Here is a 27,808-nt window from a genome sequence, read left to right on the forward strand (position 1 = left end):
AGAATGTGGAACATGTTTACATGTTGATATGCAAAATATTCAACCTCTCTGAGCATTCGTTTTCTTTGCTATGAAACAGAGGCTGAGATACTCATGATTGTAGGTAATTAGTATAATTATACACATCAAGATAGGCTAAGCGCCTACTACCATGACCAGCTCACAGCAGAGCTGCTCCCTTCCCCTAGAAAGACTGCTTGAGCCGGGCAAGTTCTTCTGGTAAAAGAAAGACAAGAGTCAGATGACAGCTCTCAGTTCCCATGTTGTCCATTACAACAGCGAAGAAGAAGTTGGTAGAAACAGAGTCACATTGTGAACAGCAGAATTAAGACATTATTTGTGATCACATTTACTCCCAGCATGAGCACACACTAGAACCTCCCATCTTCTCCTCCTTGCATTCTGACGGAAACAGGAGTCTTTCCCTCTGGACTCTACACATGGGGTTTCTCATCTGGACCACAGAACACAGATAATCTAAGTTGGCTATTTTCTCAATTCTCCTAAGGACAATACATAAACCAGCACCACCCTAGATGCAAAAGAGAGAAGTCCATTTATTACATCCAACTCAAGGCTTAAGCCAGTTGGACCAGCTGGAAAAGGCTGCTGGGCAGAAGCCAATTCTAGCTAGAGCTCTTCCCATCCAGGGCCTTTTGAACCTGGTGGGCTTCCCCAAAAACCTGTTCATGAAATTCACACAAAGACCTGGGGTGAGGAGTAGAAGTCATTTTCATTGATCCTTTTTGGCTGCCAGTCAGGGGTCAGGACAGAGATGGCATTTAGCTTTTTAAGTTGGGTCCTGGAAAATGGAAAGGATTTAGTTACTGAAAAGCAATTCTAGACCGATTTGATTTTAGGAAATTTGGTAGGCAACACCACCCAGTGGTTTAGAGCCACACGACTAGTCTCTGTTCCTTAAAGAGCTAGCAAACTATAGTGTTTAAGAAAGACCAACTTATGATAAATTTAGCCACTGAGATGGTCCCTGCTGGTGTCCACATTGTCCCAGCTCTCCTTGCTTTCTCCCTTTTTGCATTCAGTCCACACTAAGAGCACAGTTAGATAAAGATCCTACTTGGAGAGCTTACCTTAGCAGAAGTGCAAAGAGACCATACACAAACACACATACACAAAGTCAGGCTCTATAAAGAAGAATGAGCAGAGTAAGGGTGATGGTAAGGAGTGCAGGAATGAAAAATATTATTTTGTATTGTTTGATAAGAAACTTTGTGTGGGGGTGGCAAGGCACTCTACCACTGAGCTACATCCCAGCCCTCTTTTATTTTTTATTTTGAGACAGAATCTTGACAAGTTGCCTGGGCTGCCCTCAAACTTGAAATCCTCCTGCCTCAGTCTTCCAAGTAGCTGGGGTTATGGGCATAAGGCACCACTAAGAAAAGCAATTTTTTTAACAGATTGCATTTTTTTAAAATTTTTTAGTTGTAGATGGACACAATACCTTTATTTTATTTATTTCTATGTAGTGCTGAGGCTCGAACTGAGGGCCTTGCATGTGGTAGGCAAGCTCTCCACCACTGAGCCAAAACCCTAGCCCAACAGATTGCATTTTTTTTACCTTTATTTATTTATCCATTTTTATGTGGTGCTGAGGATCAAACCCAGTGCCTCACACATGCTAGGCAAGTGTTTTACCAGAGTCACAACCTCAGTCCAAGAAAAGCAATTTTTAATAAGACTCTTATTAAAGTTCTTATTACATTGGTCACTCTGGATCCCCAGATTCTGCTTCCATCTAACAGACTGGTCATTCTGCAAGTAAAATTTTAAAAATGCAACTGAGAATTTGAAAGACTTACAAAAGCAGGCAGATTTTAGTGGGGCATTGAAAATTGGAGTAAGCAACAGGAATGGAGTGACTTCCTATTTTTTTGTGGCTTTGGACTGGAGGGAAATGCAGTTGTTGTGAAGGATGCCCCAGGATCGACTAACACTCTAATGGGAAGCCTGTGGGATCTCCAGACCAATGAACCAGGTTTCTGGTTGACTCCTGAACCCTATAGAGGGGTAAACTGAAACAGCTCACAGCCAAAACTTAAAGAAGTGAACTAAACTCTGAGTTTCCACCTGCTATAGACATGAAAGTTTGCAGTTTGACTCTAAGTTAACAGCCTGCTGAAATAAAAACAGAAAAAAACCTTTAAACCAATCTGACAGAATCCAGAGTCTGTACAACTTAATATTCATGAAGTCTAAGGTACAATCCAAAATTATTCCAATAATTTTGGACAATGTGATCCAGTCTCAGGAAAAAAAACAATCAGATGCCAACTCTAAAATGAACCAGATAATAGCATCATCAGACAAAGACTTTTATTCTATTTTAGTACTGAGGGGTTGAACCCAGAGATTCTTTACCACTATGCTACATTCCTACCCCTAGTCCTTTTTTTATTTTTTGAGACAGGGTCTTGCTAAGTTGCTGAAACTGGCGCAAACTTGCAAACCTCCTGCCTCAGCTTCCTGTGTCACTGGTATGACAAATACATGCCACCATGCCCACCCAGCTCAGACAAGGACTTTAAAGCAGCTATTATAAGTGTATTTAGTGAGGTAAAGCAAAATATGTTCATAATGAATGCAAAGACAGAAACTGGCAACAAAGAAATAGAATTTTAGAGCTAAAACTTCTTAAAATATATTTGAATTTTTTTAAATTAACTAGGTGAGCTTAATTATAGAATGAAAATGAGTCAATAAAGTTGAAAATATATCAACAGAAATTATGCAATCTAAGTTAAAAAAAAGAAAAGAAAAGAAAAGAAAAAAGATTAGAAAAGAATGAACAGAACCTCAGGGACCTATAGAATAATTTCAAAAGTTCTAACACATGGACACTTGGAGTCAAGAAGGAAAGAAAGAGAACAAACTGGGAAAACATGAAGAAATAATGACAGAAGACTTCCCAACTTTGGTGAAAGGAACATATTTACAAATTCAAGGCAGAAAAGCTCATAGAGAATAGATTCAAAGAAATTCATGCTTAGGGGTATCAAAGTCAAACTGCTAGAAACAAAAGAAAAAATCTTGAAAACCGGACAGAAAAATGATGTGTTACAAGGAAAACAGCTATTTGAATGACTGAAGACTTCTTATCAGAAACCATGAAGGCCAGAGCACAATGGGACAGCACCTTTAAAGTGCTGAAGGAAAGTTAGTTACCATAGGTGAGAAAAAGTATGCCTGATCTTTCTTCTTCGCTGCAACTTGATGTATAAGAATGGGCAAACATCTCTTCCAGCAGTTTCTGCTGGTCCATGCACCCAGTAGAAAAGCAGCAAATGGTCTTCTTTTCCAGGTGCTCACAGTTAAGAGTATTTAGTTCAGCTAAAACCATCCATGAGGACCAGGAAGAACTTAAATGAACTGTAAGTTGTTGAGGTTACCCTGAAGACATCATTCTGTAGAGGTGCCTTTAAACCTTTAGGGAAAGAGTCAAGAGGACTGGGTGCATTGGAATTAAGACTCTCAAACAAAAGCAAACATTGTTCCCAGCTTCCAGGGGATGCATCCAGGGAAGACAGATCCCACTTGGGGTTGATATATAATAGACTCACATATGTAGCAGAGCAAGAGAGAAACAATTGCCATTGTGCACATACTTTTCAAGCCTCCATTTGGTCTCACCTGCTAAAATATCACCAACCAAATCAAATTTCATGAGTCAAATTTTCTTGAGTCATGAGGTAAAAAAAAAAAAAAAAAAGAAACTATACCACAAAATCACATAGTAAAAGGTGTAGATAGATTAGCCAATTGCTGAAGGGAAGGAAGAATTAGAACAACAATTCCTTTTAGCATAAAGCAAGACCCTGGAAAAATCTATTACAATCTTAGCTTCATTTTCCTTTATTTATAAGACAGTACCTACTTGTTGAGAGATCAATCAAATAAATCAGTGTGTGGATAGACAGATAGATAGATAGATAGATAGATAGATAGATAGATAGATAGACAGATAGATGAGGTTCAGGACACAGCACCCAAAATATGACTAGGAGACCAAAATACGCAAACATAAATATGCCTTTTTGTTGCAAAAATTAGTTTGAACTGATTATTTTGGGAAACAGTAGACACAGAAGAAGCTCTGCAAAAAAAAAAGGAAGGTACCCTTTTGTAAGAGAAATTTATATTTATAAAGGAAAAACTCTACGTGTAAAGGTGTGTATCCCTACACTGGGAAGAGAATGACTCTAAACCACTAGAAACTCAATCAGAGGAGAAGACAGCGACTCAAATCTACATAATAAAACTCGCCCTTGATTGATGGTGCTTTTCCTGGTCATAATAACTGGATCTTCCCCATAAGCTTTTTTCTTTGTTCCAGCAGAAGATGTGAAGCCATCTCTTAGAGAGTCATTCTTCCCTGGGAATCTCCCATATATGCATGAGGTATACATGTTATTAAATTTGTTTTCCTCAGATTAATCTGTCTTTTCTTATAAGGATATTTCTCCAAATAAGAACTCAGAAAATAATGATCTTTTCCTCTCCTACGATATAAAGAACATATGTGATCTCCCTTGAGGTTCATAGTAATCTAAAAGAAAGTCTCCTATGTTTCACTGCCTCTTGTCCTATCCTAAAACACCCTACCTAATGTTCCCCAGAAATGGGCATAGGGTGAGTAAGGAAATCAAGGCTCAAAGAGATTGGGTGACTTGCCCAGGCTCACATACTTGGTAAGAGAGAATCATACCGATGGGGTGCAGAAAGCACTACACCAAAGTACAGCACTTGGCACACTGAGAACCCTAAGCTGAAGGAAATTGAGAAAATCACAGGCATGGAAAGTTCTCTCCAACCTTCTCTTTCTCTGACCTTCTTTCTCCCCTGAAGCATGGGCATAATGGAATTCTCTGACCTACATCCCCAAAAGCAGGTCATAAGACCTTCATTCCATGAGGCTCCTGCCCCATACTGGGAGGCCAAGAAGAATCTGAAGGGACCTTGCTAAGCCCCTCCCAGTATATCACCATCAGTCACACCCCCTTTTCGTCTAATCAGACTGTTACATGACTGTCCATTCTTCACCAAACCCCAAGCATAAAAATGCAGTTTTCCCTAGATCATCAGGGTTTCATTTCTGAAGTTTCCATGTCTCATAAAACTTTGGTTAAATTAATTCGTCGTTTTATTCTTGTTAATCTATCTGTTGTTATTAGGGTATCAGCCATGAACCCTGCAATGGGTAAGGAAAATATATTACTGGGGTGGAAGGGAGGAAAAAACAACAGAATGAATCAAACACCATTACCCTATGCAAAAGTATGATTACACAAATGGTATGCCTCTACTTCATGTACAGACAGAGAAACAAGATGTACCCCATTTGTTTACAATAAAAATAAATTTAAAAAAAAAGAAAATATATTACTTCTCTACAGTACCCAATTCTTTCATATTTTTCCTCTCCACTCCACAGTTTCAGGGTGAAGTCACAGGTTGATTTGGCCAGTTTGGGTTGAAGAGGTCATCTGGAAACAGATTGTCAAGATGTTCGAATGCCATACAGAGGGGTCTGAGTTTTATTCGTTATGAAATAGGAGTTGTTGAAGGGGAACTTTGGAATCAGAAAAATCTATACGAATTGTAGGGAGAAAAAGTAATATCTTTATCATTGTTGCAAGGTCCATAACTAAGACCCCTATGACAAAATAGATTAATAAGAGAAAATCATGCAAATTTATTTAATAAAAGTTTTATGAGACAATAGTCATCAAAAATTAAGACCCAAAGACTCAGAGAAAACTATTTTTATGAACAGTCATGCAGAGGTATGACTGAAGGACAAGAGTGCAAGTTCTCAAGGCAATAAACCGGGATGGGGGCTATTTAACAAGGCCTGCTTGTTCAGATCTTCCTGACCTTCAGGCCAGGGCAGGACTCTTCGGGTGTGAGGGTTTTATGACTTACTTTCAGGAAAAGTAGGTCAAAGAATTCTCCTAGTCTGGAGTCCAGGCTCCTAGAAAACAGTGTCAAGAGCAAGACTAGTTCTTGGTCTTTAGGGAAGTTTTAGGAAGCACATAGGGACCAGATTGTGTAATTTCTGGTCTCTTGGGATGAAGCCAGAAGTCTTGTCCTGCAAACTGCTATCTACAATTGGTAAATGGGTTTGGGAATATCCAAGAAGGCCTCAGGCTTGGAATTCAGGACAAAACAAGACTTCAGTCCTCTCTGAACAGACAAAAAAGAAAGGTAACAGGAATTCAATAAGTAGAAGCCATGTTCTTTTATCAGGAACCTGTGATGAGATAAAGAAGGACATGGGGAATAGTAAGAATTGCTATTAACTAAGCACCTTTCCTGTGCCAAAAGGTGTACAAGATACCTGGAGGGGAGTTGTATGACTTGGAGCCCCAAACAAGTGCTGGGTCATTGCCTTGAGAGTCCAACTTTAAAAAGGTCCCCAACCCCTGGGTATTCCCAAGTCAGCCTTGATCTGCTTAACAAGGAGCAACCAAGCCTGCAGGTGGAGATTAGCAAGTCCAGCTGTGGGAGGCCAGGGTGAGGATGGCTCTCACATCCCTCACTTCGTACCTCTACAGGGGCTGTGTCAGTAATGACAGCTTAACAACAAAATCTTTCCTGGTGTCCTTTTAAAATTACATTTGTGAATCATTCGGATGTTAAGAAAAACAATAAAAACCCATCGTCAACATGAGTACAATTTAAACTCCAGTTGCATCGATAGCACATTGTCAGTTCATCGGATGAGCAGATCTTCAATTTGGTCACAACCAGTTTTGAAACCGAGTCAGTGTGTTTCCTATCTGGAGCTGCTGTGGTTTGGCATGTAGTAATAAATTAAAATGCAGCCAGATTCTTCATCCCATGAGTTTCATGAAATCATAAGAAGTGAACCCACAGAGTTACAATGGACCCAGTTTCTGACAATGGATCTAGTTTCTGACATTGAAACTGATATCATCTGAAGGTAAGAAAAGAAGATAAAGACTCCAGTCAATGATCTCAACCACTGGCACCAGAGTTGCTTTTAAAGAGTGGATTGTTTTTGTTTAGGAAAGTACCTTGAAAGGCGAAATGAAGAGTTGAATGGAAGATAGGAATCTTAGGACATGGGTTAGGAGTGGGAAAGAAAAGGGAAAGGGAGGGCTGTGGTTGTGGCTCAGTGGTAGAGCGCTTGCCTAGCATGTGTGAGGTACTGGGTTCTATTCTCAGCACCACATATAAATAAATAAATAAAAATAAAGGTCCATTGACAACTAAAAATATATTTTTTTAAAAGTGGGGGTGGGGAGGGACTAAAGTGGACAGGAAGTTGAGAGTGAGGAAAGCAAAGAAAGGAAGGGAGATGGCTGGGGAACAAGAGAAAAGACTAGTCAACACAAGAGACTGATCAAGAGTCCAACATTTCAGGTGAGAGGGAGGCCAGAAGACATCTAAGACCAGGGTGCCTAATATTTCATTCTGAGTTGCTTGTATCGCTGCAATATAAACCACCATCTCCCCTAAGTTTTCAGGGAAGTCTGATATGTCCCCTACCCTCTTGCTGATAGTGTTACAAGAGAAAAAGGGTCAGGATAGTAGAGGGAAGTGGGTCCTGCCCCACATCCACCCCTCATGGCGATTGTGGGCGGTTTAGCGTCTGCCCCCTGGGAGGGTATGCTCCTAGGCTCCTCCCAAGCCTGATCACAGAGATTGGCCTGTGAGAGGGACACAGGACCCACACAAGGCCAAGTGGAGTCCCTCCCCAAGACTGCTAAGGAACACTGGGAGAAAGCAGCTCGCTCCTTACTGGGATTGGGTGGGCTAGAACAAGGAGACCTAACATGTGGCTTTGTCCGTTTCTTCCACCTCTGCATGAGGAAGTCCCTCTTCAGGGAAGAAAATTGGCCAATATATAGAAGGAACAGAAATGAAAAGTGGAATGTAAGAACTCCCTGAAGACACATGGAACATCATTTATAAACAAGAATGAAATCCTGTTATTTGCAGCAAAATGGATAGAACTGGAGGATTTTTTTTTTTTTTTTTTTTTTTTTTTTTTTTTTGCGGTGCTGGGGATTGAACCCAGGGCCTTGTGCAAGGCAAGCACTCTACCAACTGAGCTATATCCCCAGCCCCAGAACTGGAGGACATTATAAGGTGGGCACAGAAAGATAAGTGCTGCATGTTCTCTCTTGTATACAAGCCGACGAAAGGAAGTAGACTTGAATGTAGAATAGTGATTTCTGCAGGTTGGGAAGTGGTTGGAGAAGACAAAGGGAGATTGAATTGATCAGTTCACACTGCATGCACTAGCATCACACTGAACACCATTAACAAGTACAATTAATATGTATTATTAGAAATTTTTAAAGAAGTCCCTGAAGACATTATTTAAGCTTTGGATCAAGCTGGGCCTGAAGCGTGAACTGCTCACACATGTTCCAATTACATGAGTCATTTCCTTTTTGACTAGGTGGTTTTTGTGTTTGTTTGTTCTGCTTTTTCAGGGTTAGGGATTAAACCCAGGGGCACTTTACAACTAAAACACATCCCCAGTCCTTTTAATTTTTTAATTTTGAGTCAGGGTCTTGCTAAGTTGCCCAGGCTGACCTAGAACTTGCAATCTTTCTGCCTTAGCTTCCCGAACTGCTGGGATTACAGGCATGCACCACCATACCTGGCTTGATTAAGCTTATTTGGATTACATTTCTGCCACTTTCAACCAAAAATTAATGAGCCCTTCTACTGATCTACTGATGCCCATGTGGGGTAGGATCTCTCTTTCTCTCTCTCTTTCTCTCTCTCTCTCTGACAAAGTCCAACAAAAACAAAGTCCATTCTTCCCATGTGCAGCAGAGCTCGAATTGAGCTCCTCCTCAGTAAATGAGTTCTCTCCCTGTCCCTTATCAAGGGGCCCTAAGGGAAAATATAAAGCCAATGCTGCCCCAGAGAGAGGAAAATATGACTTAGAGACAATAGGAAAAAATAGAAAGTCTGGTCCTTTATCTTCAGAGGCAGGGGCAGAGGAGTGGAGAGCTGGAGTCCAGGGTTAACAAGCAGTATGTCATGAAGTTCTGCCTTCAGATAAAAGAGGGTGCGAGAGACCTGAAATCAGAGAAGATCATGTTTAGCTTTAGTAATTGTGGTGTATCCATGCAGTGGAATACTACATGGCAATGAAAAGGATAGACGATGGATAAGCACAAGATGAAGAAGTTTCACAGGCACAATTTGGAGCAAAAGAATCAGACCATAAGAACATATACTACGTTGTCCATTAATACGACATTCAAGGACAATCTAAACAGTCAAGATGTCAAATACTTGTTACCTCTGGGGCATGAATTTTCACTACGAATGAACAAAAGGAAGCTTCTGTGGATCCAAATGTGTTCTTTACTTGGAATCCTGGAGTGGTCTGGTGGTTACATAAGAACATTAAAGTATAAAAATCCATTAAAGCTGCAGGTTTTATACACCCCAGTCCATGCAAGTTATACCTCAACAATTTTTTTTTTTTTTAATGGAATGGAGGACTAAGAGAGTAGCAAAGCAGAGGTGGTGACTGGTACTGCTCCCTGGGGAACCGTGTTCCTGTGGGGAAGAAGGGAGGTGACAACATGTGGAGAAGGCTGATGTAGCCAGCTCCCATGGCCCCCTCTCCTCTGCTGCCCGCTAGCATGGAACCGTTTTAAAGGTGAAATGGGCCTGGGGAGGGGCAGCGAAGCGCCCTGGGGGTAGAGGAGCATCACTCTCTTAGGGACTAGCACAGGTCACCAAATCTACCTGTGTGAAAAAGAAGGACAGACTTTTCCTAAAAGTGACTGTGGGAAAGAGGGCACTATGGGAAGATGGGCTTTCACGTTTTATTTTCTGGTAGGAAATTTGTGAGATATTTTTCTATTTTTATCCACTTTCCCCTTCTGTCATTCGAGAAGACAGTCCAGTGTATACATCTCTGCCCCTCTCAGGGGAGAGACGAGGCAGGATAGAAAGCAGAACTGTCTCTGGCTTGTGCGTTCTAGAATCCTGAGTGTCCTGCAGTGAGAATAAGAGGATATACATTCAGTGTCTTCGCCAGAGGAGGGAAGTTGTCTTCCAAGCCACAAAGAGCCTCCCAGTTTGAACTGGAGGGAGGCAGATGCTGCATCCATGTCCCAGCAGAGGCAGGCGGAAGCCTCGAGGGCTGTGGGGAGCCTCCAGGCAGATGGGCCAGGGTTTCCACGACCTTCCTCAAGTGTGACCTCAAACTTCCCAAAAGCCCACAGCTATGCTAACTCCAGGGAGCATGGTTCAGCAAGAACTTGGGGAGACAGATAATCCCGTGGGCCCCCAAATACCTGAACCTGATCCAGAAAGGCTGAGGTTAAAGCTTCCTATGAGGCCAGCAGGAAAAGTGTACATCAAATTAAGTTGTAGGACTGCAATGTATTTCTTGTCAAGCTGAGTTTGTAGATTTCGATTCCTTTTACAACTCTGAGTTCTTCCGTATCACTCGAATCTCTTGTAAGGATTTAAATCTTTTTCATTTGAATCTCGGATATGTTTGTGTTCCGTGCACACTCGCCATTAATTTTTTTGTCAGTTATGTTTCTGGATGGAGAACTAGGGAGGGAGGCAGGTGTCGCCCTGATCTGGTCACAGACCCCCTCCTTCCACTCTAGGGCTGACCCACAGCGGGCTGCTGCTTTCTCCCTCCTGGGCTGGAGAGCAGCCTGCGGCTGCTGGTTGCAGGACTGGCTGGGTGCCCGCCCACCTCCTTTCTTGTCTTACCACAGGACAGTTCCTGCCAACCTCTAGGGCAGCCCTTTCCTCCCCAGCCAAGCTCCAGAAATCCCCCGCTGGGTGACCGGCTCTGCATTTCCAGAGTCTGCTCACATCTCACAGTGGCAGGGCTCGCCCCAGTTGCCCTCCAGTGGAACTCCTGAGTCAGAGAAGCCCCTCTGCTTCCTCTTTTCTAACCGGGGTTCTCCCTGTCACTTTCTCAGAAGCATCAGTTCTGTCCCAATTTCAGTGGCAGCAACCCTGCCACAGATCAGCTCGCAGGAGCAAGAGGAGGGGCAGCTGCCATGGCAAAGGGAACTCACTCCACTGAGGTCTCGCTGGACTTCGGATTCACATGGCAGCTCCGCCATTCGACTTCTCTGAGCCTTGGTTTCTTTGTTGGTGACACGGGGATGATAATGCTACCTATTGATGACTCATCGTAAGGATTCGATATATAAATAAATACCTATATTCTGGGCTGCCATGTCCTGAGCTGCTTTCCTCTGCCACACTCTTCTGCTGTGATGTTCTGCCTCACCCTGGGCCCAGAGCTATGGAGTCAGCCATCTATGGATTAGGGCCCCTGAAACTGTGAGCCCCACATAAACTTCCTCTTCTCTAAAAAAATAAATTAACACCTGTATGAGGCATTACCTGATATGACAGAGGATTTGGGGAGAGGGGACTGGGACAGGGAGGAGCCACTGTGTGAGTCAGGCATCTCAGAGGCCCTCTCCTGAGAGCAGCTGAGGGCAGACAGTGCTGGTCTAAGGGGCAAGAAAGCTCCAGGACAGGGATGAAGCTCCATGGGAATTCTCCCTCCAACCCATGGAGCACAACTGCTCCCACTTGCTGAGCACCTACCATGTGCCAGGCATTGTTCCCAGACGAGGGAACAGTCCAGCAAGAGCAGGGCAGTCACTTGAATTTGCACAGCTTAAATGGCGGAGGTTGGAACATGAACCGAAGATTGTGCAACTCTGAAGACTGTACTCTCTCCCCACGCAACACCCTCTGTCAGAAGAGATAATGATTTGCCCTCCCTCCCCCGACTCTTCTTCTAGGGGAGGATGGTATTTTGGGTGTCAAAATAGGGTTCTGAAAGCCTGTTTCCCCAGTGTGGTGAAGGGTGGGGTGAGGGGCGGAGACGGTCACAAGACCTTGGGGGACCTCTCTGCAGAGCCTGAGCTCCCACCCATCCAAGGGACAGAAGAAGCTCCAGGACTTGCATGAAGCTCCCTAGGGATTCTTTCTCAACACCAGGACATGACATTAAAATGGATCAAACATTTACATGACAGAAAGTCTAAAATTTACAAACTGATATATAAGGAAAAGGAAGTCTCCCTCCATCCACCAGAACTCCCTCCTTCATCCTTCTTAGCAGGAAGGTAGCCATTACTGGCTTCTTACACCACCTCAAAATAGATGCCTATGCATTTCACAAGGGTGGGGTTGAAGCATACCATGTAGGCCATTCTGTTCCCTTGCTTTTTGTTTGTTTGTTGTTTTTTAATTTGTTTTTCGTTTTTTTGCTTGCTCTATCTTAGAGATCATTCCATGTCTGCACGTACAGATGTCACGTGCACAGCCCAGTTGTGCCAGGGCACCGGGGTAGGTTGCAGGCAGGCCAAAGAAACTGCCTAGAGGCAGGGCGCAAGGGATGTGATTTATTGTGAAAAGCTTTCCAGAGACCAGTAACTGCTCCAAAAAGAGTTCTGTGGCAACGGGCTGACAGAGAGCTCCTGTTACTCACAGTGCCTTGCCAAGCCCCGCCTCCTCTCCCTCCGTGGCGCTTGGTCCAGGGGCCGGATGGATGAGTGGTGTGTATCCTTTCCTCAATGCCTTCAGTTCTTCCCCAGTCACCACGAGTGGTTTTATATCTTAGGCTGCAGAAACAGTGACATCATCAGCATTAGCTCGCTTAGTTTGCTTGTGTGACCAGCATCCCAAGAAGCAACTGTCCTGCTGTACATGCAAGAAGGTAGTTTTCTACAGATAGCACTAACTCACCCTCGTTCCCAGTGTGCCTAAGACAGAGCCTGTGTCCTTCAAGCTGCACTTCCCAGCTAGGCTGGTTTGCTCTCACTGCTCCCTAGTGTTGCAAGGTTTGGGGGAACAGAAAGGGGCATTCAGATTTTTTTTTAAATATTTTTTTAGTTGTTAACGAACCTTTTTCTTTATTTACTTATATACGGTGCTGAGAATCGAACCCAGTGCCTCACACATGCTAGGCAAGTGCTCTGCTCTTAAGCCACAACCCCAGCCCCATTCAGGTGTTTACTGCCCCTTTTTTCTTCAAGGACAATACAAGGGACTTACCTTATTCTTTTTAGTGCTGCCTGACATTCCTTTACCTGTGAGTTACAGAATTACGTCATCAGTCCCTTACTGATGGACAATTAACGGCCTCTAATCTTCGTTACTACAAACCACAAATATCTTGTAGCAATCAAGTTTTACAAGTGTGAATACATTTGTAAGATAAATTCCTAGAACTAGGATTGTTACTGTTTATTAAATACAATTTGTGGGTCTAAGTTTCTAAAGGATTGTCCTCAGCGTTACATCAATGTATAGCCCAACAATGAAAGGCAACCAATGGAGTGAGTTTTACATGAAGAAAAGACCTCTCGGTGGAAGAGATTAGCTAAGGGACAGACAGGCAGATGCATGCCTGGTCCAGCAATTCGGCATAGGACAAGGACAGAAAAGGAGCCAGCACCACCAACAGGTTGTTCCCTGCAGGCAAGTCACCCATTTCACAGATGAGAAAACTGAAGTTCAGAGAAGTGACATGCTTCACTCAGGGTCCTGGGGAATCCTCTAAGTCCAGGGATAATTCCTCCAAACAATATGCTTCACCCTCTAACCTCAAGCTGTGGTCTCCTCTGTTGACTCAGTTACAATTTGGAGAATCCCACTTATTCCTACTGTGAGCTAAAATAGTTGGGCCTCCCACACAGTTCAGAGCCTCCCCTGGGCATTCATTCCCATCCACAAGCAGGCCCAGTCTCACACCTACATCCTCATCCAGGTGCTATTTCCAGGCTACTGAGGCTCACAGAGCCCTGACTGTTCCCTTCTCTGAGGTGGGTTACCGTGATTACCCTGGACATTCACCTATCAGCCTAAGCAACTGAAATGTTCAACAGATCCTCTCCAGAGACACCACTGGAGTGGTGGGCAGTGAATGGGTGGTATGTCAGCCCTCTGGACATGGAAGTAACCATTGTGAAACAGTTTTTTTCTTTGTACTTGGAAAATACTTTCACACCCATTAACTCACTTCACCTCCACAGACATGTGAGGTCTCCCAGGCAGAGAGTCTTGCATTAATTCTTCTCAATTTAGAGAAAAGGAAAAGGAGGTATGACTTGCCCACTGCTAGAGAGAAGCAGAGACTGGAGGCACCTCTGGATTTTCTGGTACCTAATCTTGGTTTCATTCTACTCCGATCCACAATAAGCAGTCTCCTAGTGGTATGGGATGTTCACAGAAAAATCTCATCTGCCCATAGCTATAATGACATGTCGTGTCCCTAGAAATATTCTTTTGAATCCTCCAGAATATCTTTGTTTCAGCAAGGTAAATCCTTTGTGAGGAGACTCTTGAGATGTTTCTGATTGGTGGCCTCACACTATGTACTATATCTAAGTACTTGGCATAACTCCTAGAGCACACTGGGTATCATCACATGATGGATGGATGTGTGGGTAGATGAATGAATGGATAGATGGATAGATGGGTAGCCAGTTGGCTGGAGTAACGGTTGGTCATATTGCTTGTTTATTTTGTTTTTATTTTTCTTCATAGCAATCTCCATTCCCAATATCATCTTGATGTCCTTTGTGGAACTACCCCCACCGGGGATACAGTCTCAGTGATCCTGAAAATCAGATGCTCTATCTTCTACCAGCCAAGAAGCAAGCAAATGACACAAACTTGACTGGTCATCTCACAGCCTCCTAGGACTGTGTATCCTTAGTAGCAGAGCAAGATGACAAGGGGAATATTAGTTGGAACATGCAAACTGATTTGGGGGAGCAGTAGGGTGCCTGCCCCCAAATCCCACTCTAGTGTACTAGAAATCATTTACTTTTTCATCTTTTAACCAAAAGAAGAAAAGTCCTCAGAAATAGTATTTTCAGACCTCCATTTCCCAGATGAGAAAACTGAGGCCCCACAAAGGGCAAATGGTTTAACTGAATCCCACAGCTAGTTTTGGATCTGACCTGGACTAGAACTCAAGTCTCCTACTTTCTAGTCCCTTCCTCCTGCTCTTTGCTGCTCAAAGTTGACTCTAAAAGAAATGACTAAGGAACAGAATTTTCAAACCCCAATTTGAAGAAATTTTCCCAAGAGGACTTCCTCACCCAAGCTGAAGCTCCTCGAAAATGCAAATGTCTAGGGAGGTTCTAAGATACCCAATATTCTAGTCAGAATATTCTGCAGGCCTAAGTGCTGAGGGAGGTGGGTAGAGGGAAGGGAAGCAGCAGAGATCAGAAGCAATGGACAGGAAGCCAAGGGACTTCCAGGATCAACTTTAAAAAGGAACAGAATCCAGACCACAATTAGAGTACGGTTAGGTGCCCAAATTTTGTCACTTCCTTTATAAGCCTGTCTGTGAAACTCCAAAAAAGAGTCTATACACTAGCCTGTGGGCACGGTCAGAAAGGAAGAAGGAGGGAGCACACCTCACTCCATGGCCAGATTTGAAAGAAAGACATCCAGTGAAGGATAGAGGATGAGGATGAGTGTCCGAGGTCTGTTGCACAGTGACAGGAAATCTCAAGGCAAGTCTGAGTCATCCCCATTTTCTATGTATTTCTCCCTAATAAAAATTAAGCTGCCAGGGTCTAGCATGGCACTTGACAGCTCATGGAAAATCCCTGTCCAATTCCCTGCCCCGACCACCAGGCTTCCTAGTTCTCAGCTGAGATGAGCACCTTCATTGAGAAGGAAAGAACATTGAGGGAAGAAAACTGAAACCTGGACTGGGCTTGTGGCTCAGTGGTAGAGCACTTACCTTGCATGTGGAAAGCACCAAGTTCGATCCTCAGCACCACATTAAAAAAATAAAATAAAGGGGGCTGGGGTTGTGGCTCAGTGCTAGAGTGCTTGCCTAGCATGTGTGAGGCACCGGGTTCAATTCTCAGCATCACATAAAAATAAGTGAATAAAATAAAGGTCCATCAACAACTGTATATATGTAAGTTTACAAAAAAAAAAGAAAAGAAAAGAAAGAAATACTGGAAATTTGGAAGTAGAAAGGGAAGGAACTGTTTTATAAGCACCTACTTTGTGCTAGAAATGATGTTGGACAGTTTATTAATTACCTCATTTAATCCTCTGAGGTGTCCTAAGAGCTAGGTATACTTAGTTGCATTTCCAGAAAAGAAACCAAGGTATATACAAGTTAATAATTCATTCAAAGACATTTAGAAAGTAAGTGCTGCCTGATTTCAACCTCCAGGCTTTCTACTGGGGCTTAGGGACAGCAGAAATGAGGGGCAATCCCCTGGCAATAAGAGTTCCTAGAGAGTAAAGGAAAGAACATTTCTTGAAGCAGTGTGCATGAAGAAAGGGGAAGGAAGTTGCCAACACACATAAGAAAAGCAGCAAAGCTGAAAAAGAGGAAAAGCAGCAAAAATGGACTCTGATGTATTAGAAGAGTAGGACCAGAAGTCACCTGCCATTCAGCAATTTTGAAAGAACCAGTACTTTCTGCAGGGCCTTGCTCCCTGGGTCACCCCACCCTAAGGTAATTTGTGGTGGGCTCCTCCAGTAACCCCAGGCAGATGAGCACCGTTCCCAGCAACAAACACACCACATGTGCGGTCTCCAGCTGCAGAGACCAAGTGGGTGTGCACAGCCACTGTCCTGTGTGGGGAAGGTGAGAAGACTGGGGGGAGGCCAAGTCGCAGCCCTCCGTCTGAATGTGGTTGGAACAAGGACAGCAGTTGTTAAAGTCAGAACCTCTGACACAGTCAAACACACATTTGGTGACAAGGTGTTAAAGTCAGCACCCCTGATATAGTCAAACACACATTTGGTGACAGGGAGGGAAAAGAAGGGAAGAAAAGGAAGGAAAGAGGCAGAGCAAAAAAACACAGAAAGAACGATCCAGAGCTGGACCAAAAGGCAAGGGCAGGAGGCAGTAGAAATAGTCCTGGATGGGGTTTGGACCTGCCACCACCTGGTAAGTCCCCTGAGCCTGCAAGGAGATCCCAGCTTGAACCTCTGCACAGCTGCCTCCTGCAGGTCCCGCAGCCAGCACCAAGCAGAGCACCTGCCCCAAGCAGGGTCCTGCAGAAACAGGAGTGAGGCAGGGGCTTCCTGTCCCAGGTGGGAAGGGCAGAGAAGGAGAGATCAACAGGGGAACAGTTCTCTAATTTGCACAGGGGAACAGTTCTCTAATTAAAGTCCATGGGGAGAAATGGCTTTGCCTCTGGCTATTTTGGGGGGACCAGATTCCTAAAGGATGTGTGGACATTCCCTGCTTCAGGCATTTTGTTAAGAGTAGCCAGAACTGCCACCTACACCATCCTGGGGAAACTCCACATGTGACTCCTTGGAATCCAAATGGAATAGGATTTCACTTTCCCTGCCTAGGCTTAGTCAGCTTAGGTCAGCATATAACTTGGCTGGCAGTCAGATTAGTTTAGGAAGAGTGAATGACAGAGGAAAAACAAAGAGTGGGCCAAGACAGGAGGGGTGGAGTCAACTGGAAGGATGTGTGCATGGCTTCAGTGAGACTTATGGAAAAGGTCTGATGAGACCTGGCCTTGTGAGCTGGAGCAGCTCATCTACGAGCTGGCCAGGTCTATGAACCAGCTGTATGCCAAATAACAAGTGTAGGTCACTATATATTTGTGGAAAGTGTTCATAGCCTCCATCAGATTCTCAAAAGGTTCCATTACCCAAAACAGGTTTGGTCACTTTACAGATGAGGAAACTCGGGCCCAAAGGCAGTAAGAAAACTTATTCAAAGTCATTCTTACCAGCCATAAAAGAAAAATACTGCATAATCTCGCATATCTGTGGAATCTTAATGAAATTTGAATACATGGAAATGAAGAGTAGAACTGTAGTCACAAGAGGCAGGGAGGTAGGGGATAGGACAAAGCAGACAGAGGTGCAATAATATAGGATGAATAAGTCTAGAGACCTAAACTACATCACGAAGACTATAGATCATCATACCATATAGTATACTGAGAATTTACTAAGAGAAAGGTGGAAAGGTGTGCACACCATGCACAGAAAGCAGTAATTATATGAGATGAATATGTTAACTTGTTTGCCTGCAGTGATCATGTCACTATGTTTATGTATTATCAAAATTTCAAGTTGTACATCTTAAATTTTTTTATTAAAAATTCATAGAAATAAGTAATGGAGCTGAACTTCTTTTTTCAGTATCGGGGATTGAATTCAGGGTTGCCCTACAACTTTTATATATATATATATATATATATATTTTTTTTTTTTTTTTTTTTTTTCAGTACTGGGGATTGAACTCAGGGCCTTGTGCTTTCGAGGCAAGCACTCTACCAGCTGAGCTATCTCCCCAGCCCTATATTTTTTATTTTGAGACAAGGTCACACTAAGACAGGAAAACTGATGTCACACTGGCTTCCAACTTGGGATCCTTCTATCTCAGTCCCTTGAAGCAGGAATTACAGGCATGTGCCACCATGCCCAGCTCAGAGCTGGATTTTGAAGATGCTATATGAAGTTATTAATTTAGCACCTATCATATCCAAGACAATTGATAAAAGCAGGGGGAGATTCTAAAAGACAAATAGAAAAGGCATAAGATAGGATACTGTGTTCCTGGAGTTAAGACCAGTGGAAAGATGAATCACAATTAAGGAGTCTATATATTTACTTGTTTGTGGTCTGTCTCCCTCCCCAGCCTACTCCCACATGGTGCAGCCCCAGAAAGCAGGTCTTTGAACACCTTGCCTACCAGGGTGTCTGCAGTGCCTAGAACAGTGCCTGCATCACAGCAGTTCTCAGCAGCGATGTGTTGAGCAGTGTAGACCATGCACCCTGAAGGGACAGGGAGGGCAGGAATGGCTCCATGCTATTTGTACCTTACTTCACAGCCCCCTAAACACATCCTGGGCATTATGTCCCTTATCCTCTCAACCATCAGTGCAGTGGGTCACACAGGAAGGAGTTCCTAATTTTCAGGAACACAAAGTACTAGGTGAATAGTAATGAGAGTGGCCACTCATTAAACCCCCACCCGGTACCAAGTTCCATACCGTTTACACGGGCTTTCTCATTTGTTCATGGAATCAGCGCATTAAAGCCAGAGAATAACTTAAAGATAACTTGGTAAGTCAAGTCTAAACCCTGAAGAAGCACAAGAAGAAGCGAGTGATAGGAATGGGGGGGAAAAAAAAGAAAAAAAAAATATATATGATCTTCCCCTTCCCTGCTCCTCACAATCCACTAAAACCACCAAAATGGAAGAAAAATGCTCCTGAGATTCCCTGTGCCTATTCCCATTCAACCACTATCCTACCAACTCATCGCCACTCCCCCACAGACACACTTACACACAGTAGGAAGGTTCATTAGGATGCATAGATGAAAACATGTTATCCCATCTGTGTGTGGGTTGCTCAACTAGTGTCCCAACTCAGCATATCTGGTGCCCAAGAAATATTTTCCTTTCTTCCTTAAAGAGGGAAACTGATACCAAGAAAGGAAACAGAGTACCCAGGGGAAAACTGCCTTGGCAAGAGTTTGGGGATTTCTTTAGAAATAATAGAGTGTGGTAGAAAGTGGTCATGGGTTCAACACTGAGTTCTGTCACTAATAGGCAATGACCCTCAGCTAGTCACTTAACCTCTCTAGGCTCAACTGACCTCTGTTTAAAGGAAGACTTCTTGGGGCTGGGGTGTAGCTCAGTGGTAGAGTGCACCTGGCGTCTACAAGGCCTCCAGGGCTGCCTCCCTGATGTGAGCCACACAGGCATCCAAAAAATCTGGTCTCAGAGCCCACTTAAAGGTTGTGGGCCCCCGTAGATGCAAAGAACCTCCTTGAGCCTCAGTTTCCGTTCTTTAAAGTAACAATGATGACCGCCCTGCCGTAGTAAGGAAGGTGATTTAGTCAACCCCAGCCACTAATTACATGTGACAGTAGCTGACAAGAAAATATTCTCAGTACTGGGTTACATTTTTTAAAATTTGTTTTTGTTACTGTCAATAAACATTTTTCTCTTAATTCGGAAGCCCATTTTCACCCCCACCCAGGCTAAATTGTCGGGAATAATCACCACCAAACAAAGGTGGGCGACCCTGTGGTCGTGATCAAAGCAAGAAAGCCCCTGTGGAGAAATGGCTCCCGCGGAGGGATCATTCAACTCACATCTGGTGAAAAAGTTCCCACTAACAAACTCAGATCCATTGTCCCACAGAGTGGGTTCCCTCACCTCCCTTGGGGATTATATGTCCAAAGGACCCTCCCCAGTAGAACAGCACCCACAAGCAGGACCTGTAAAAGAAACCAAAAAGATCCACTGGCTCTGATCCTGTCCTAACCATGCCCACCCCACCCCCTTACTCCCACGATAGCAGCTTCCTACTCTCTAGGGAAGACCCTGCCCTGGAGGTGATGCTGAGGATGCCTGCAGAAGAAGTTTCCATCGCGGTACTTGGGCCAAGGGGGAGCTGATGAGCTCACTCTGGATGGGAGGGCAGGAAACAGACACAAATTTCCGGAGGCTATTTCAGTTTTCTTTTCCGATTTATGCAATTTCACTTATGATATCACCCAGTGCTTGGTCACTACTTTGGAAACTCCCCTCGGGGGCGGGGTGCTCCCTCTACTGGCCCTGAGTCCTATAAAAGGCCAGCCTGAGCTGCAGAGGATCCTGAGACAGCACTTGCATCACCCACAGCCTCCTTCCACAGGTACCATGAAGGTCACCGCAGCTACCCTGGCTGTCATCCTCACGACTGCTGCCTTTTGCATTCCTGCATCTGCCTCCCCATGTAAGTCTGGGCCCTGACACCAGAGTAGGTCCTCCCACGGCCTAGAAGGTCCACCCCATCCTGTTATTCCAGCTCTTGCCCTCTTTTCAACTATAGCATGTATACTGTCTGCATCACGTTATTTACGTTCTTAAATTTTGTTTTACCCAGATGTCCTGTTACCTCTGATAGATCTTTATGCCACTTGTGGCAGGGCCCCTAGTTAACTTTTCTGGGTCTCCAAGTTCTATAATCCTTGAGTTTTGCAGGTGCTCACTGAGTGTGGTCTGATGCTGGGGGTATTGGTAGGCAGAGGAAGCTGGACTGACCTTGAAAAATGAATGACTCTTCCTGTCCCCAGCAGGATTTCTAAGAAACTTCTAAACTCTCAACAAAACCCTCCTGAGATGGTCATGGTCTCTCATTTCACAGATGGAAAAAAACATGGGGCTCGTGAAAGAATAATTAAAACAAATTAAAAGTCTACTGTGGATTAGGGATTGTGCTGATTGCTTTACCTGTCATTTTATTTTATACAAGTATTCTCTGAGTAGCTGTTCTAGATTTACAGATGGGGAAACAAAGGCCCAGGCAAGTTAAATAACTTGCCTAAGGCACACCCATCTAGGAAGTATTCAAATCCATCTCCATCTGACTGGGATAAATACTACTGCTCTGCTGGGAAGAGACAACTACACTTTCCAACAGCATCTTATTAATGGACTAACAAGAGGTTCTCTATTCAAAACCCTTCTTCCTACAGTCCCATCAAGAACTCCCGGGATGCAATATGCAAATTTCTGAATCCATTTAGGATCTTGGCTGAGCCAAGGAGCCAGCTTTGGAACCAATTCCTCCCAAACCTACCCTGGGTTTCAAATAAATCAAGTTTTGAATTCATCAGGGATTCTGGAAGGGTGAGAATGAGAGCAGAGAACCCATGACAGAGGAGAAGGAGGCCCAGCATGACCTGAGAGCCCAGGGAAGTGGGTTATGATATAAAGGAAAGGATATAAGCTTGGCTCAAGGATCAGTTGACAGGGAAGAGATACTTTCAGGCTTCTGTTGGAATTTCTATTCTGCTACTGTGTGTCCATTACCAAGTGCCTTTACCTCTCTGAGCCTCAGTACCTCCAAGGTGGATAACAGTCTTTTCAAGATCAGTCATGTAAAATAGCAGCACAGTGCCCAGAGTGCACTGGCAATGAATAAAGGGGGGTGTCCTTTCTTCCTCCCTTCTCACAGATGCCTCGGACACCACACCCTGCTGCTTTGCCTTCATCTCCCGCCCGGTGCCCCGCAACCACGTCAAGGACTATTTCTACACCAGTAGCAAGTGCTCCAACCTAGCAGTCGTGTGAGTCTCAATCCCATGGATTCCTCCAGGGGGGTGAGGAAGGGATGACCTGGCTCCCAGAGCCAGTCCCCCCCCAATACCAGGCACCCTCTCAGAGGGGGCCCCACCCACTCCCACCCATCCTCCAGCTACTCAAGTAGCCACAGTGCTTCCATCTTTAGCCTCGGGGTTCCCAGCTACAATGTAAAAGAACTAGACAAGGTGTCTTTGGAGGACCCTGCCCACCTCCTGGGCTAGGTCCTGGGTTCCACTTGCTGGTGCAACTTTTACTTGAAAAAAGCCTGAAATGCCCCGACATAGAGAAGATAGACTCCATCATTCCTTTCCAGTGAAGAACCCTAGAGTCCCCCACATCCCACACCTAATCAAACCAACCTGGACCTCAGAGGAACTGGGGAGGAGGTCTAAGTTCAGGGGCAAAACAAAACAAAATAGCAACAGTTAAAAAAAAAAAAGAGAGAGAGAGAGCTTTTCATTTGAGAAGAAATTTTAAAAAGAGAGATGTTCACTTTTAAGTATGCAAGCTAATACATTTGGGGAAATGTATAGTCCCTATTGAATGGGAAGTGCCTACTATGTGCCAATACCTTATGTACATCACTTCTAAATTTCTCATGATAGCCCTGACAGGTAAGCACTATTCCATGTTTCAGATAATGAAACTGAGACTCCAGAGAGGTTTGTTGACTTCTCCAAGATTGCACAGTGAGGACAGAGCTTGTCTCTGGAGCCTCCTTAGTTGCTTAAGAAATGGAAGATGATAAGAGACTGAAAATGGGGCTTGACCCAGTGGCACAGGCCTCTAATCCCAGTCACTTGGGAAGCTGAGGCAGGAAAATTGCAAATTCAAGGCCATCCTGTCTCAAAATTTTCAAAAATATATATATAAAAGCCTGAAGATGTTCAGTGCTTGCCTTGCATGTGCAAGGCCCTGGGTTTATTCCCTAGTACTGAAGGTGAGGGGGATAAAAATGGGGCTATCATCAAATTTCCTATGAAAATTCAAAGTTTTTAACCCCAAAAAATGTTCATGACATGCAAAGTTATAGGTATTCAAAAGTGAATTTGGGGCCTGGTGAAACAAAATATTCTGGTAATATTTTACATTACCGATTTTATTTCTGAAAATGAATAGTTTTCAAAAGGAAACAAACTATTCCCTAAGCATCTCTTATGGGCAGAGATTAATAAAACCATCATCCCCGCACTATGGGCTCACAATCTAATAGGCAATGAGACAGACACAGCAATGACTAGAGTACCCTTCAAAGAACATCACGCAGGATGAGAGGGAATGTGGCCAGTTCCAAGGGTGGAGAGAGGATTTAGAGGAGGTTGCTGCAAAAGGTGCTGTTGGGCATGATTGGGATGGCAGGGGAAGCCTGTGGGGTGGAATTCACCAGGCAGAGGGTGTGCCTGCAGGATTCTACTTTGGTTTGTGTAGAGACTCCACGTAGGGAAGCCCAGGGGACCCCTCGGATGTCAAGAAAACCAGCAAAAACAGAACTGTCAAGTGTAAAATGAGCCAGAACAGGGAAAACCTAGAAAACTGGGGTCCAGTTAAAATGCTACTGTAGCTACCACATGTGTGGCACTGGAAGGAGGAGGAAAGGAGAGACAAGAGAGAGGAACATTCGAGGTGGAATTAGCCGGGGCAATGGACTTGAGGTCAGGGCCAAAGGGGAGAGAGAGGTTGACAGTGCAGCTGAGAACTCTGCCTGCGTAGTTAGAGAAGAGTGGAATGCCCTTAAGTCTCAAGGACAGGCTGTTTAAAGAGGAAGGAGGTAAGACAACCCTGTGGAAACAGCTGGGGGATGGAGGAGAGTGTAAAGTGAACAAAGAGCTGGTAGCTGAGGACATTCTCTTAGAGGAGGAAGGGGCCTTCCAATACAAATAAGGCAGGGTGGCATTGCCTTGGTGGCATTGCCCTAGAGCAGGTCTGCCATATCAGAACCATGCATGCCACCTGGTAAGCTTAGGTCCCTCACTTAACCTTCTGAACCTCAATTTCCTCCACCAAAATGGAATGATAGAAGCATTTCCCTCCTTAGGTCACCATGAGAATAAAAATGCTTCAACTACTCCCTGACATACATAAAAGTAATAAGTGAAATTTAAGAAATGAATGCAATCCATTCTTCTCCTTGCTCATTCAATAAATATCTATTAAGCACCAACTCTGTGCCAGGCCCCAGGGTCCAAGACTCAGGAAAGAACACAGAGAAAAGGGCAGCAATTGAGATTGCCAGCTCTGAAGTTGGAAGGAAGGAAGTCAGACAAGTAGAGGGTCCTGAAAATGGGTGAAGGGAAGGAAGAGTTGGCAAGGTACCTGTTCTTTGGTACCATGCTGCAAGGAGGAGGAAGTGGAGATTGAGCAAGGCTCACCTCAGGTGTTGGTTTCCTGACCTTTTGACTTCCTGGCCACAGGCCAAGGGTGCTGAGGAGAGAGGGCTGAAAAGGACAGGGTCTATGTCTGAAGCTTCCACACCTTTCCAATAAGAAAACAAATGGTGGGGAGGCAGAAGAGCCAAGAACACCCCTTCCACTGCTTTCCTCATCAGCTCTGCTCAGCAGGGACACAGATGGACAAGTGATCTTGGGTGAAGCTCAGAACAGCAGAAGAGTTGCCCTGAGAACAAATAGTATCCATGATAGAGCCCAAAGAGCAACCAGAAATCCTCATTCTCACAACACATCTAAACCTTCACTTTGTCTGAAAATATTTGGGCACAAACACATGCAGAATATACTTTAAGATAGTTAAAACAGGCTGGGAGTGTAGCTCAGTGGTAGAGCATTTGCCTAACATGTATGAGATATATGAGGCCCAGGGCTCAATCCTGGGGAGAAAAAAATTAAGATGATGTTATGTGTTTTACCACAAAATTTTTAAAAAAGTTCAAATGCTGTTAGACATGGAATCAGAATTACACAAGGTTAGTGACTTTGAAAGACATATGGATAGATGCCTATAGAAAGAATGAAATCAAACTATAAGAATGAATAAGATATTTAAATGAGGTAGGCATATAGTGTATCAGAACGTATTTGAGCATAATTCTTCATTCTAGGGAATACACAGTATTTTTAAAATATGATAGTTATTGCAAAAACAGGCTGATTTACAAATTACCTTTGTTACTTGGGATACATAATTAATTCCTTTGTTAGGCCATATAATAATATGGCATACTGTGTGGTTCAATAAGATTTTTAAAATGAACTTCCAGATAGCTGCACAATAGTTAATTTTCTTCCTATGAGAACCTCTACAATATTTAATCTGATATACTAACTTAAGTAAAACACATGTTCAAATCCCCCCCAAAATAAGAGTAATGGGTAGGAACACATCCTAAAGGAGAAGCCAAAATGAAAAAGGGCCAAGTAGGCAGGGCTGCCCCCACCCCAAAATATGTGTTAATGGGTAGCACTCCTACCCAGCCCACAGTCTGCCCCACCAAAAACCAGGCTCCCAGCAGAGAGGCAAGGCTGAACTGACCTTCATGACTCCCGGTTTTTATACTTCCAATTTATACCATCAACACCTAGAGATAAGGCCTCCTACCTTCACAACCTTTACATTCTGGTTGGTAATTTGGTAGAAGCATTTTGGCACTGCCAATCTCAAGTCCCTCAACCTCTCTGGGCCAAGGTTCAGGACCAGGACCTTGGTCTCATTTTGCTCTAATCCACCCTAAAGCAGAGGTCTCTTAGCATTCCAATAACAATAACTATACACGTATGTTATTCTTGTATAGCATTTTTCAAAACTCATTATGTCATTTGAGATCCACAACAATTAAGCAAAGCAGGAATTATTTCTATCCACATTTTAGAGGTTAGCAAATAGGCTCAGAGGCCCTATGTGATTTGTCCACAGTGATCCAACTATTAAGTAGTGCAATGAAGACTCGTTCTTTCATTCACCCACCTGTGCATAGATATATTCATGGGTTCATTTGTCGAGTGTCTACTCTGTGCCAGGCACTGTGTTGTCTACAGTCAAATCATGTGTTCCTTTAAGCACTTCTCTTAAGCACATCCTGGGGGACATTTTTTCTCTTTGCATGGTGAGCACCCGCACAGGGCCTGGGAAAAGGGAAGTGCAGAGAAAAGGCAAGTGGTTAGCCAGTTCAATCCTGGGCTCCGGAGTCCCCATATCCCCTTAGCATTGCAGGCTGCATGTGCCTGGGTGGGGGTCACAATGTATACAAGTTTGCTTCTGGCTTGGAGCCCTTAGACCCAACAGAGGAAGAAATGTCTTTTTCTAAAAAGAAATAAAACTTCACAGAACTCCAAAAAGGCCATACTCCAGTCCCATCACCATCTCCTTTAATGCCTCAATCCGCTTCATCCCCTAAACTAGCTGTCCTGGTGCTTACAAGGCCTCGCTCTCTTCTCCTCTCCCACAGCTTTGTCACCCGAAGGAACCGCCAGGTGTGTGCCGACCCAGAGAAGAAATGGGTTCGGGAGTACATCAACTCTTTGGAGATGAGCTAGGACACCTTGAACCTCAGCTCGTGTCAACTCATCTGTTGCTTCCTGCTCTCATCCTAACCACCTTGGGAAGCTTCTCCCCAGCCTCCCACTCCACTTACCTGTTGGAGGGGAGATTCTACCACACAGCAGCAATTAGAAAAGGCTCCCTGACCTAAGCCCGACGGCGTTACTAAGGTCCTGCCTTGGCAATAGGAAGTCTCTAGTCCCTTGGCTTGGCTATGGTTCTATGACTAGATAAGGAAGTCAGCATGCCTCTCAAGGAAAGAAGGAAGACTGGGATCCTGTAGAACTCTCCCATGGCCAAAGTTGCCATCTTAGGCCCTCAGGAGGGTTGACTATCCAACATAAGAAATCAGCTATTTTTTCTCTTTTTACCCAGTGCTGGGGATGGAACATGCTAGGCAAGTACTCTACCACTGAGCTAGATCCCAAGCCCTTTAATTTTAGAGACAGGGTCTCACTAAGTTGTCCAGGCTGGCCTCAAACTTGTGATCCTCCTACCTCAGTCTCCTGAGTAACTGGGACCACACCACTAGATATGGCAGAAATCAGCTTTTCATTAAAATTTTCAGTGTAATTACAAAGCTGGCTCCTGGATTGATTTCTTCCTTGAGAACCCTCCTTCCCCATGAGCACTAAGTGACAGAGGTCGAGGTCTGAATATATCTGCTGCCCACACTAGACTTGGGGGCCATGGCCCGACCCAGTGAGCAGGGTTGGGAGCAAAAACTCTCTCTCTCTCTCTCTCTCTCTCTCTCTCTCTCTCTCTCTCTCTGTGTGTGGAGCGGGCAATGGCAGTTAGAGCAGGCAAAGTAACTAACGAGTGACTTATCCACTGGGTAGAAGGGACAACAGTCACTATGTCCCAGCCCCAAGCCCCAGGAATTTATCTGTCTCCCTGTCATGGTACCTCCCTGTTTCCTCAAACTTTGGTTGGCCCTTCCACATTAGCCTACCCTCTACCTAATCCCCAGTGGGTTTCTTTACCACCCTTGCCCTTAGAACAGGATAGTGGCAATCCTGAAGTTTCCAGTCATTCAAATCAGGAGAATGAGGCATTCTGTGGTTTTCACAACTGTACCAGTACCTCTAAAGTGAAGTACTCCAACTTTCACAACTATGTGTCCCTTCACATGAATATATACTGACAACAGATATAGGCAACATTAATTGAGCACTCACTATGCACCAATCCTGGGCTCAGTCTCACAAA

General features: G+C 44.1%; 1 protein-coding gene across 1 annotated transcript; it reads left to right on the forward strand.

The window, feature by feature from the left end:
* Nucleotides 1–16,815: 16,815 nt before the first annotated feature.
* Nucleotides 16,816–27,330, forward strand: Ccl5 (C-C motif chemokine ligand 5). The gene is made up of 4 exons (XM_047545690.1): nt 16,816–16,945; nt 20,676–20,756; nt 21,981–22,092; nt 26,508–27,330. Exons 2-4 carry the CDS (start codon nt 20,681–20,683, stop codon nt 26,593–26,595), a joined length of 276 nt encoding a protein of 91 aa, XP_047401646.1. The 5' UTR covers nt 16,816–16,945; nt 20,676–20,680; the 3' UTR covers nt 26,596–27,330.
* The last annotated feature ends 478 nt before the right edge of the window (nt 27,331–27,808 follow it).

This window comes from Sciurus carolinensis, chromosome 3 (genome assembly GCF_902686445.1).
Source record: "Sciurus carolinensis chromosome 3, mSciCar1.2, whole genome shotgun sequence".
Taxonomy (NCBI): Eukaryota; Metazoa; Chordata; class Mammalia; order Rodentia; family Sciuridae; genus Sciurus; species Sciurus carolinensis.

Excerpts from the sequence above, each read along its gene's own strand:
- Ccl5 (XM_047545690.1), top strand. The coding sequence starts at position 20,681 with ATGAAGGTCACCGCAGCTACCCTGGCTGTCATCCTCACGACTGCTGCC. Across the intron at positions 20,757-21,980 it reads TCCTGCATCTGCCTCCCCAT|ATGCCTCGGACACCACACCC; the intron begins GTAAGTCTGGGC and ends CCCTTCTCACAG. Across the intron at positions 22,093-26,507 it reads TGCTCCAACCTAGCAGTCGT|CTTTGTCACCCGAAGGAACC; the intron begins GTGAGTCTCAAT and ends CCTCTCCCACAG.